This window comes from Lissotriton vulgaris, unplaced genomic scaffold, assembly GCF_964263255.1.
Source record: "Lissotriton vulgaris unplaced genomic scaffold, aLisVul1.2 SCAFFOLD_534, whole genome shotgun sequence".
Lineage (NCBI taxonomy): Eukaryota > Metazoa > Chordata > Amphibia > Caudata > Salamandridae > Lissotriton > Lissotriton vulgaris.
Window position 1 is genome coordinate 128,966 of NW_028252845.1, and position 12,128 is coordinate 141,093.

A 12,128-nucleotide genomic window follows, 5' to 3' on the forward strand; every position below is an offset into this window, starting at 1 on the left:
ATAGTTTACTTGTGGTATAAACACATTTTTACATTTAAAATGGGCAGCTACTACCGGGTGTAACCTGGTGGTAAACGCCAGTGCTTAAACAGGAGCCAGTGCTACTAGTTCTGGACTTCTAATAGGAGCAAGTGAACACAATATATAGCTAAATCTATGTCAGTTTAACATAAGGGTCTAAATGATCCTGTTACAAGCTATGTATACCCGTTTTGGGGTTCTGGAGCTGTCATAACTGGGATGAAGTTGACTCTATTACGAAAATGTCTGCCGCAATGAAGAACCTCTTCAGTTTTCTAAGAGAATCTCTACAATTAATAATGGTCACGGACTAGTACTCTGGAAGATCATTTGTGATTTTTAAACACATCAAGGAACATAAAAGAAGTTCTCACAGGATTGGAGAGATGATGATCAGGGGTCACAACAATTACAAGGTAAAGAGATCCATGGTAGGTACCTGGTAGACCAGCTGCACGTACGGCATGTCGTTGTTAATCATTCGCTCGAACAAGGAGATACCAAGGTTGTACTTCTTGTCCAAAGTGTAGTCCGCAGGTTTTGGTCTCAGCTAAAAAATAAAAATCACAATATTCAATTTTAAACAGCTATATGTCCTAAGTCAGTATTGAAGCAGGAACATTCTATCCAGTGTACCAGGAGTATACTGGTTCTATTCAGATGCAATTTATTTTACCTTTTTAGTAACAACTGCTGAGTTCAGTGGTAGACAAAGTACCCAGGAGTGATGTGTATCATTAACCCTACAAAATATATGGAGTATATTGCCTGTTTCAACTAAAGAAAGCTATTTTTATTCACAATGTAAGTGAGCTGATATCTTAACTGCAGCCTATGGTAAACTCCAGCAGGGCCGAACTGGTCATTCCGGGCATGGGCAATCTCCCGGTAGGGTGGATGGGGTGGGGGCCGGTTTCGTGACAGGGGGCCGGTTCTGTTGTTGGGGGCCGACTTGTACAGTCACGGTCGGTCCAAATCGGCCCCAACAGCAGAATACAGTGCTTACAGCAGCACATTAAGCACAATCAAGCTGCCTGGCTGTCTGAGAGGCCTGGTGTGAGCTGCGTTGCCGCGCCGATTTCAAATAAATTATTTCATGTTGCTCAGGCGGCAGCCAGGCCGCCGCCACCCGGCCCAGTGGCCAGGGTCGGATTGGGAAGGCGGGCAGTGGCCGATGGGCTGGCGCCTAAGTGTCACCTGTGGGCCGTTTTTATTAAGCCGTGTGTCACCTGACCCACAGAGCCTTGCAATCTTTGGCAGCCCCCCAGCCAGGACGCTGTATTGTAATGCAGGCTGACTATCAGGGCAGGGACTTGTGTCACTAGACCTCTGTTTAGCCCCTGGGGGCTGCACACACCCAAAAGCAGTGCTCCTTCTCCCCTGCTGGGCTGTCAAACAGAGGTGGGGAAGGAAGAGTAAAACAGCCTTGCAGGGGGTTCATTGTCAGGTGATAACGGCCGATGGCCCATCTTCACTTCACCCCCCATTACCCCCCCCCCCCCCCCAACCCCTCCCACCACCTCCAAGCTTTGTTCTGTGTTTCTTTCCACCTCTGCCAGGCCATCGCCTTGAGCCTATAGTGGGCTGGGGAGGATGTGAGTGTGAAGCAGCCTGAGGCCTGCCTCCCTGGGGTCAGTTGTTCTTCTGGCTGTTTTTTCAACTCACCCCCTTGGGTTCCACCCAGCCCAAAATCACTGTCTTTCCCCTGGCCCCTCCCCCACTGGGCCATCACATAACATTGAAGCCTTGGTGGATGCTGAGGGAGAGAGTATTCAGGGGCTTTGCTGTGGGCCAGGTGTTGTCATCTCAGCCCCAGTGTCTTTCTGTGCTTAGTGTTAGGTGGTGTGTGTGTGTGTGTGTGTGTGTGGAGGGGATGAGGGGGTTGAGAAGGTGTTTGCATGATAATCAAAGACAAACCTTTATGTAGAATAAAAACCTTCTTTTTTTTAACATGGCTTTTCTGCTTTTGTTAAATTGACGATCCGTCACAGATCATGAAGGCAGCATTCTTAGAAATCAATATAAAGTGCATTTGCCTTGCGTTACATGTTTAAAATACATACTGATTAGGGTGAAAAATACCGGATTTGGGGGATTTTTTGTCATTTTTGTACAGGCCAGGATTTTAAAACTCAATTCAGAGCAGGTGTTGTGGCTCTCGGACCATTATATTTCACCTTGCCCACCTGGCCAAAACTCAGTGCTCCTAGTTTTTACCCATTCTACTGGCTCTTTACGCTATACAATGTTAAAATGACCAAACATTTCCATAAACATATGCCCAATGAGACTAATAAATTGGTGTTTAATGAAAAGGCACGTTACGGGAATGTGGGCCACTTTTTGGGGAGTTCCCGGGCCGAATTGTGATCCCAATCCGACCCTGCCAGTGGCCCTACTCATTAATGTATTACACTTACACACTACGTCACCACCTGACCTCACCCCCTGTCACCTGCCCATGATGATGTTTTGTTGTTGAAGACGCGCGCTGCTCTCATACGTCACCTCCTCCGGGGCGCCGCGGTATTTTTTTAGGGTGGGGGTCTGCAGTGATGCTCATGCGCATTGAGAAGTGCGCGTGAGTCTGCCTCCCGCAGTGCAGGTGAGTGTATTTGTTTGTTTGCAGTAGTCAGCGGCAAGATCTGATTTATGGGTGGTGGGCTGCACAGCACTACTATGCTAAATAGACATTTGTGGGCTGCACAGCACTACTATGCTAAAAAGACATTTGTAGCAGTTGGGTGTGAAAGACGAAACTAGGAAAAACACAGCAATCAGCGGAAATTGAAATGAAATCATCAGGATGGATTTTTTGACATGTTTATTGACATCGCCTCTCTGTTCAAAATGTAAGCATGTGTTCCTCTTCTTTTTCACTACGTGTCACACAGGATACATACACCAATTGTGCCCATATTAGACTTCAAGGTGCGCTCATCTGTTTCTCCCCATGGATGAAAGAAAGAATTCATTGTAGATGTATAAAGCACAAAGAGACGGGCGTCCTCGAGCTAGGGAGCATAGGACAGAAGGAGAAAGTACAACCCATTTAGCAGCTAAAAGACATGTTCTGAGGACTTTGTGAAATTAAGTGTGGTTTGTCCGAGTTCTCAATAATAATGGAAGCATGTTCAGTGACAGCGTGCACCTTTACTTTCCTGAATATAAAAGTGCCAGTGTGCAAACGCCTATTTCCCTCTGTAATACGTGTCAGTTTGCCCCTATACATAGAACAAGCATTGGAAATGCAATAGGTCTCGCACCATTAGAGTTAGTGCTTTTAGAATTGTTTATGGGTTTTTTTGGTAAATGTTTAGCATTTTTGTTTCCTGTAGCCAATGCTAAAGAATTACAAATAAAAAAAGCCATAAACATTTCTAAAAGCTCTAACTGAAATGGTCTGAGACCTATTGCACTGTGTGAGGGTGAGGTGTTGAGGGTGAGTGAGGGTGAGCGTGAGGGTGGGTGAGGGTGAGTGAGGGTGAGGTGTTGAGGGTGAGTGAGGGTGAGTGAGGGTGAGGTGTTGAGGGTGAGTGAGAGTGAGGGTGAGTGAGAGTGAGGGTGAGTGAGAGTGAGGGTGAGTGAGAGTGAGGGTGAGTGAGGGTGAGGGTGAGTGAGGGTGAGGGTGAGTGAGGGTGAGGGTGAGGCGTTGAGGGTGAGGTGTTGAGGGTGAGTGAGGGTGAGGGCGAGTGAGGTGTTGAGGGTGAGTGAGGGTGAGGGTGAGTTAGGGTGAGGTGTTGAGGGTGAGTGAGGGTGAGGGGGAGTAGTTGAGGCTGAGTGAGGGTGAGTGAGAGTGAGGGTGAGTGAGGTGTTGAGGGTGAAAGTTTGAGGGTGAGGATGTTTTTTTTTAAATTGCGAAACTAATTGCTTTGTTATTTACAATGCCAATAGTTTTATGTTTCGTAAATCTGACACATATTGTAACCCAAAATGTGTTGTAGCACTGAGTGGTGTGAGGGTGAGTGGTGTGAGGGTGAAGGGTGTGAGGGTGAGGGGTGTGAGGGTGAGGGGTGTGAGGGTGAGGGGTGTGAGTGTGAGGGGGGAGAGGGGGGTGAGGGGTGTCAGGGTGAGGGTGAGGTTGAGGGTGAGGGTGAGGGGGGTGAGGGTGAGGGGGAGGGGTGTGAGGGTGAGGGGGGTGAGGGGTGTGAGGGTGAGGGGTGTGAGGGTGAGGGGGGTGCGGGTGAGGGGGGGGGAGGGTGAGGGTGAGGGGGGTTAGTATGAGGGAGTTGAGGGTGAGGGGGGTGAGGGTGAGGGGAGGGAGGGTGAGGGAGGGTGAGGGGGTGAGGGAGTGTAAGGGAGAGTGAGGGTGAGGCTGAGCGGGTGTGAGAGGGTCAGTGAGGGTGTGTGTGAGAGGGTGAGTGAGGGGGTGTGTGAGGTGGTGTGTGAGAGCGTGAGTGAGGGGGTGTGTGAGGGGTGTTGTTGTTACTGTCTTAGCAAGTATGCTAAAACTTTGTGGGAATTAGCCATTTATTTCAATGAGCCAATTGGACAAAACCCGTGAAAACAATTATTTGCAAAATAGGACGCTGGCCGGCGTTTAAAATATTATGTCTATGATAACTCAGAATCAATTGGGAACCTTACCCACGTACAATCTAGTACCCAATCCGGCTTTCTGTAGTCTGTCAATTTGTCTCTGACAGCAAACAGCGCCTCCATTTTTTTTGTCACATGAGGGTCATAAAACAATAGTTCCCTTCATCTTTAACTATACGTCCGGAGATGCTTAGAGAATACATAGCTACAGCGTTTTTTGACTTTTCTGTTATATAGAGATCTCGCGAGAACAACGATGCAGACTCTGCATGTTCTTTCACTTCGAAAAGTGATATAACGGAGTCCAGCTGGCATACGCTCCTGGTGATTGGCCAATAGGACTCCTATGCAAAATGAACACTTCACTACAAAGATGCAAATGAGCGCCAACACCCACGGCGCCCCGCCCACTGTGAAAAGTGTCACATTTACATTGTGCATCCTGCTCAGCAGTGAGTCGAACATAGTGTTACAGTCTATGGTAGCACCATGTCCTCCAGGTAAGCCGCTTATTATTTAGCAGTCTTCAAAAGTTGTATGGATAGTTGTATGAGAGATTTCGTTTTATCGAGCTTGAACATTGTTGCCCGCACAGTTAATGCGTGCACCCGCGGCTACTGTGTAAACAGATGCTACGCTGAGGGGCACGCGCTTTGTGAGCGCTGTCGTGCGTGGGTAGATTCAGTGCAGCAGGCGAGGTTTCCCCTGATTAAACCTTATGGGGTGGTCGGGGGGTTCTTGCAGGGCGGAGTATTAGGTCAGCCCTCTTCTCTCGCTCCTAACTTCTAGTAGAGGTGCCCCAGCGTAAATTAGCAGCTCCCCTCGCCAAGCGTAACATGGGCATAATTTTCATCTATGCCCAATATGCAATGATGCCAAAAAAAGTCTCAGTAATTATCAGCGCAATGACAAAAAAAACGAAACGGAGGGAAGAGAGGGGAGGGGGGAGGAGAAATGCGACACGGCGGGTAGGGGAGGGGGCGGAGCGGGTTAAATTAAACAAAGAAGACGGACGGAGGAGAGTGGAGGGGGGATGAGAAATGCGAACGAGACGGAGGGAAGAGAGGGGAGGGGGGAGGAGAAATGCGACACGGCGGGAAGGGGAGGGGGCGGAGCGGGTTAAATTAAACAAAGAAGACGGACGGAGGAGAGGGGAGGGGGGATGAGAAATGCGACACGGCGGGAAGGGGAGGGGGCGGAGCGGGTAAAACAAGACGGACGTGCACGCGCTTTTAAGCTCAATGCGCATGCGCATTGAGCTTAAAAGTCACGGGCACTGCAAGGAATCGCCACGATTCCTTGCAGTGGATAAAGAGTGGATAAGCCCCCATAGTCTCGCTTGCTCGATGCGCATGCGCATCGACAGGCGAGACCTAAAAAACGTGCACTTTCCTTTCTCACTTGACGGGCTGCGTGCGAGGTTGAAATCCTGGGGTTCTCTCTTTAGTATAAGACAGCTTGCACTGTCTCGTTTCTCCCTGTAGCACATGACCGGTTGCAAACTCAAGTTTTGCCCTATAACACTTCATAGCCTGCACTTTGCAACTGTTGTCTAGTATAGGCGCAAGCTTTCATTGCTCTGCTGTTAACTACAACGGGTGATGCTGGTCTTTACTCGCTGTCACTGACTTGCGCCACCGCCTTGTTGTAATGCATGTCAGCTCGCACTCTCACTGTTGCTCCCTACACGAGGTACTTGCTTGCAGTCTTTATTTTGCTTTCTATAGTATTCCGTGTTGCTCCTATGAGTGCCGGCTTGCACTCTCCTTGCTGCTGGAAGAATTTTCCGAGTATGGCTGCTGCTGACCATTAACTGCACCAAACAAAGGTTCACAGAGGTCGGAAAAAACAAATACTACTGAAAATTCAAGTGTAACACATATGTCAAACCTGTTAAGAGGGAGAGGGAAAGCAGACAAATATCCTCAATGTGCCATAGATGATCCAGATGTTATGCACGCGTTTGCCCTATGTCAGGACTTGGTGGAGTTCTGAGAAGCAGTTTTAAAAAATGTCAAGAACACTCTAGAGTCAGCGGATGATACCATCCTGTTGTTAGATTTGTTTGGGGTCAGAGGAGTCAATGGCAAGGGAACATAAAGTTATGGTGTTTGCAGGTGTGGTGATTGCAAGACTGGGCATGGTTAAACACAGTTTGGATATGGATGGACCCCTTAACTAATAGGCAATAGTGATACGGTCCTTGGACAACTTCAAAGTGGAAGCTGCTATATCGAATGGATCAGATAATAGGCATAACTTGACTAGTAAATGGCAACCTTTAAAGAATGAGTGCTCTATATTAAGGGGTACATAAGCAATCAGACGATGCCCAGTCTCCTTGGTGGTGGGGTCTCCAGACAATGATTGCCTTAATCTTGGTAGTTGGAGTTGCTACCTAAGTCTTGGCCTTGAGAGTCTGTATCTTTCCACCATCTACTTGGTAACAAGGATGCACCGCAGAGGTCTGTCGAATCTGACAGTCATTTGCTTTCACAGAGAGATTTACTTTGTTTGGTGCAGGCAACAAGGTGTACCACGTGCTCTAACCAAGTGTAACTGCACACAGGCCAATGTCTATATACGTGACATACTCGCTGATGTCGAAGCCATGCTAAACAAAGACCAACACCTTGCTTTGATTGGTGCTCCGAGTATGAGCAGTCTCTAACTCATGAATGTGCTTGTGAGCTCTGAGGAAAGGTCCACATCCGTTTTCATGAACATATTGAGTCTTCTGTGAACCACTCAGAAGCCAAGGTCTCTAGACTCCTGCTTTGACACAGCTCCACCGGGCTTTGCCAGAGGCTCTGCAAGCGTGATTCACACCTAAATTCAGCATCTGATGACTTGAATCTTGATACACTTCCAGCATCTTGTCTAGCATCCTACATGTCTTCGACTAGACCAACTAGGTGTACATTGTGTCTATGGCATGCTGGACCACTGTGTAAGACCACGTGTCAAAGATAATGTCTTGGAGAGGCACCCTAATTAGGAATTGCACTCTGTCAGATGCTTTGTTGTCAGTTTGGAGAAAATAAGAACCTCTTTTAGCGCGCCCTTTTACTACGCCTCTTGCAACCTGTCAAGGAAATGTTAATTCTCTTCTTTTTTCTCATCCGAGTTGATAAGGAGAGCTGCTTCCACTTGTGGTATGGTTTGAGCATGTTGACATAGAAGTATAGAATTCAATCCTAAGTGACACCTTAATCAATAAAAATAATTCACTTTAAGGAGCTTTTTCAGAGAATCTAGGGACATATCCACATGCATTGCTTGATTAACTCCACTATAAACATTTCCTGAACATCTGTACCTAGTGGTTTTCTGTTCATACCATTATTTTATTAGCCTCTGGCTGGCCCAGAGATTGTTCTGAGCTTTGTGCATGAGTGTGGTATTCTTTTTGTGAACCCCTTCACAATCAACCCCATCACCTGTGGAAGATACACGAATGCTCTCCCAACCCTCCTTGAAAAAGATTTGGGGGCCACCTGAGAAGGCAGCCAAAAAGTAACTCACAAGAGGCTGAAGCCATTACTATTCTGTGGCACTGGTAGGGTGTGAAAAGCAGCTGCGCAAGAGTCTCTTATACCTCCTCTTTAATAGACCTTCAAAAGCACACATCAGACTCTTGTGCATTTTGATGAACCACTCAACCAATCCTTTGGTGTGGTACACTTTTTACGCTGAACCTTTGCACAATTGTTTAAAGTAAAGTGTGTTTTTAAATGTCTTTATGCTATTTTCTATGAAGAATAAATTGGTTATATTTAAATGTATGTTCCATGCTCGACATTTCATTTGTTAGTGTTATCTGTAGGAATGTCTATGATTTATGACTGGGTATCCTGGTGCTCTATAAGGTAATAATTTACTATGCTTTAAAAGTTAATACAATCTAATATGTAATGAAAAATGTGTTGAAAATGCTTTGTTTTGGCCTTTCTGTCTCCCAAATTTTCTTTGGGGGGGAGAAGTTTAACTCCCCCAAACTCTCCTTAGTAGTGGTTGCTCACTGCGCTTGCTCGCTCACACCATGTGGGGACTGGTCTCACTTTTACTTTGTTCTTTCTGATTCACTACTTGTGTCTATTTTTGATGCTCTCTGAAAGAATGTCTATAGGTACATATGACTGGGTGGGTAACCTGATGTTCTTTAAGGTCATCATCTACTATTTACTGTGCTTTGAAAGTTGATACAATTTGAATATGTAATGAAAAATGTGCTGTAAAATTCCCCATTTTGGTCTGTTATTTACCAACATTTTCTGGGGGGGGGAGAACCCCCTAGTAGCGGTCGGACTCGCTCGCTGTCCTCGCTTGCTAAGCGCCGGACCGTGGCTGGTCTGGCAAAATTTGCCAGGGCTGCTTTCAGTTCCCAGTCTGGCCCTGAACTCCAGTGCTCTTGGGCCACATCTGGGTAGATCTCCTAATCTACAAGGGGAAATATAATTAAAACTCCTTTTGGAGAAAAGGGAGAGGACAGGTGTCTTTTACTCCCTTTTACTACAAGTTATGCTTGTCAGGGGGAGCATTGATATAGATATGGATCCCCAGCCTAGGGCCTAACAACAGGAGACATACACAGTTTTTGGTATTTTACATTAAAAGGTTATGTATCATGCACTATTCATACATAAATGTTATGCATTAGAATTATTCTAATAAATACAGTAATCTCAGCAGGGTTAATATAAAATAAGGTGAATATTAGAAATCCGTACTTTGTCTATTAGATTAGTCTACTCCCTACCTAGTATGTACATATATGTACATATATGTTATCAGTCTCAAAGCTATTGTATTGGCTGAATGATGCTTAGAATTTTCTATCTTTTTATATGCCAAGCCATGTAGTATACTCATATACCTCAGAATGCCACTGGGCTTGCAGTTGTTGCACTTTACGTGACAACTTATGAATCAGTTCTCATGTCTGTCCCACCCAAAACCTCTGTACACTTAATGCCTCCCCCTCCTCCAATGTTTTCCTATGGCTAAGAGAGGGGAAAGTCCTGTAGAGCTTTTCTTATCATCGCTCAAGAACACTAGCAAGGTCTCTATCAAGCATATGAAAGTCAGGCAAATGTTGCATTTCTATGTCCTTCCAACCCAGATTAGTGTGAGGCTGGTTGGCCTTGCAGTTCTAATTATTCAACATAGTCATGCAGCTAGGCCTGGGCGGAGTTCTAAGTGACATAAAACTCTGCAAAGTTTCTGCAATCGGTGGAGTGCAACATGAACTGCCATTCGCGCTGATCATCCTGACGATTGGGTACAAATTCTACAGGATGAGTCTGGTGGAGGCGTTCTGGACTGTCTGTAGTTTTGTTTTGAGTTTCTGGGTGGAGCCAGCATAGAGTGTGTTGCCGTAGTTATGTTATGTAGTTATGCCGTAGTTATGTCTGCTGCTGACGAGAGCAAAGGTGACTGTTTTCCTGGACTTGGCAGGAATCCACTTGAAGATCTTACAAAGAAAGCAGAGTATGTGGAAGCAGGAAGATAAAACTGTGATGATTTGGTGATTTATTTAGAGTGAAGTGTCCGGGATGATGCAGAGGTTTTGTGCATAGTTCGTGAGTGTGAGGGGAATTCTAAGCACTGCGGGTCACCAAGAGTCGTCCCAGGCGGAGGGGGAGGAGCCCAGGATGAGGACTTCAGTCTTGTCAGAGTTACGCTTGAGGCAGCTGCCCTTCATGCAGGTGGCAACTGCCTTCATCCTGTTGTGGAAGTTGCTCTTGGGGGCTGTGGATCGTCTGTGAGGGAGAGAATCAGCTGGATGTCGTCGGTAAAGGGAACGGCTTCTTACGATGGCTGCAAGGGGGCCATTTAGATATTGAAGAGTGTGGGGCTCAGAGAGGATCCCTGAGGCACTCCGCAGCTGATCTCTGTGGGTTCTGAGTTGAATGGTGGAAGTCTGACCCTGCGTTCTGCTGCCAAAGAAGGAGCACATCGCTATAGGAGCGGGTTCTTTCGCTGTCCGCTGCTGGACCAAGGATTGACTGCAGTGCTGTGTCCTCCACAAGATAGACAATGTGGTGGCAGTCCGATATATAAATTACCTCGGAGGGACTCACTCCAAGAACCGTGCGGATAGGGAGGGCAAAGTTTGGGATTACTGCCTGCAGAATCAAGTCTCCGTAACGGCAGAACATCTCCTGGGGGTTGCCAGCCAGGTAGCCATTTGGCCCTCACATGACCTCAGAGACGTGAGCCTCTGGTGTCTACATCTGTCGAATTTTCCAAGCCCCATACGAACGGTGATACTTCAGTTGGCGTTCATATCTGGAGGCAGCGGCCACGGACACGTTTCTCCAAAATTGGCAACAAGAACAGGGATACGCCTTCCCTGCATTTGTGATGATCATGAGCCTCTCAGCCCAAGTCCAGCATCAAGTGGCGGACATCATCTTAGTGACTCAGACATGGAGATCTCAAGTCTGGTATCCAGTTCGTCTGGAACCTTCTTGGGATTCTCCAATCTCTCTACCCCTGTTCTCCTCAGAAATCCAGAGGAGAAACCCCGCCCTCTGGTGCTAGAGGGGTCTCTATCTCTTATGGCATGGAGGTTTTCAGATAATGCTGGAAAGTCCAAGGCCCTTGGAGACAGGCTGCATCCTTCCTCTCCAAGGCATGGACAGACAGCACGGTCAAGCGTTATCGATTGGCATGGACTAGATAGATGAACTGGTGTCATACACTATGTCTGGATCCCGTGGGGGTGGAGATTTCTACATCCTGAACTTCTTTACTTCCTTGGCTTCGGAGAGCCAAGCCTATAGAATGATCAATACTTTTAGATCAGCGATCTCAGCCAGCCATTCACAGGTGGGTGATCACCCAGTCGGTGAGCACCCGTTGATGTGCAAGCTCTTGAGAGGCAGTTGCCTTTCTCTTCCTCCAGAACCCATATACTCTGTTCTGTGGGATATTAACAAAGTTCTCAACTTATTTATGTCTTGGTCATCAAAAAGATGCATATCAGAAAAAAATGTGGACTAAATTAGCCATTCTCCTCTGCCTAATCTCTTGCCGACCTGTCTCAGAGTATTTAACCGGAAGGGGTCACCTTCCATATTTAAAACCGGAGCAATGTAAGGTAAATGCTACTTACCAGTATGAATCTGTTTTTGGCATGTAGAGCTGCAGAGTCTCTCACTGAGCATTAGATCGCCACCTGGTGTTGGGCTCGGATGATTGCATGTTGTTGTCGTCTTGGAAGAAGTCTTTGTAGTCACGAGATAGGTGACTCCTCCCTTGGACGATAGTGTGCATGGGCATCGACTCCATCCTTACTTAGATTGTTTTTCGCCATGATGGAGTTAATAGAAATAGAAAAAAAGGGATGTCCATGTGTGTATATCTAATTAAGATAGAACTGGAACAGATACAGGTCCCGGGGAGCCGGGTGGGCGTGTGAGACTCTGCAGCTCTACATGCCAAGAAAAGATGCATACTGGTAAGTAGCATTTACCGTTCGAGGCATGAGCTGCAGATCTCACACTGAGCATTGATTATACAGCAGTGTTTCCCCTAGCGGTGGTCACCTGTATCTGTTGCAA

General features: G+C 46.8%; 1 protein-coding gene across 1 annotated transcript in view; it reads right to left on the reverse strand.

Annotated features, from left to right (window-relative positions):
• LOC147661249 (NFX1-type zinc finger-containing protein 1-like) overlaps positions 1–12,128 on the reverse strand; it is an 805,409-nt gene that overhangs the window by 40,168 nt on the left and 753,113 nt on the right. Inside the window, exon 21 of the mRNA XM_086951201.1 lies at positions 461–571. Coding sequence (XP_086807327.1) covers positions 461–571 — 111 coding nt within the window. The remainder of the gene's footprint in view (positions 1–460; positions 572–12,128) is intronic.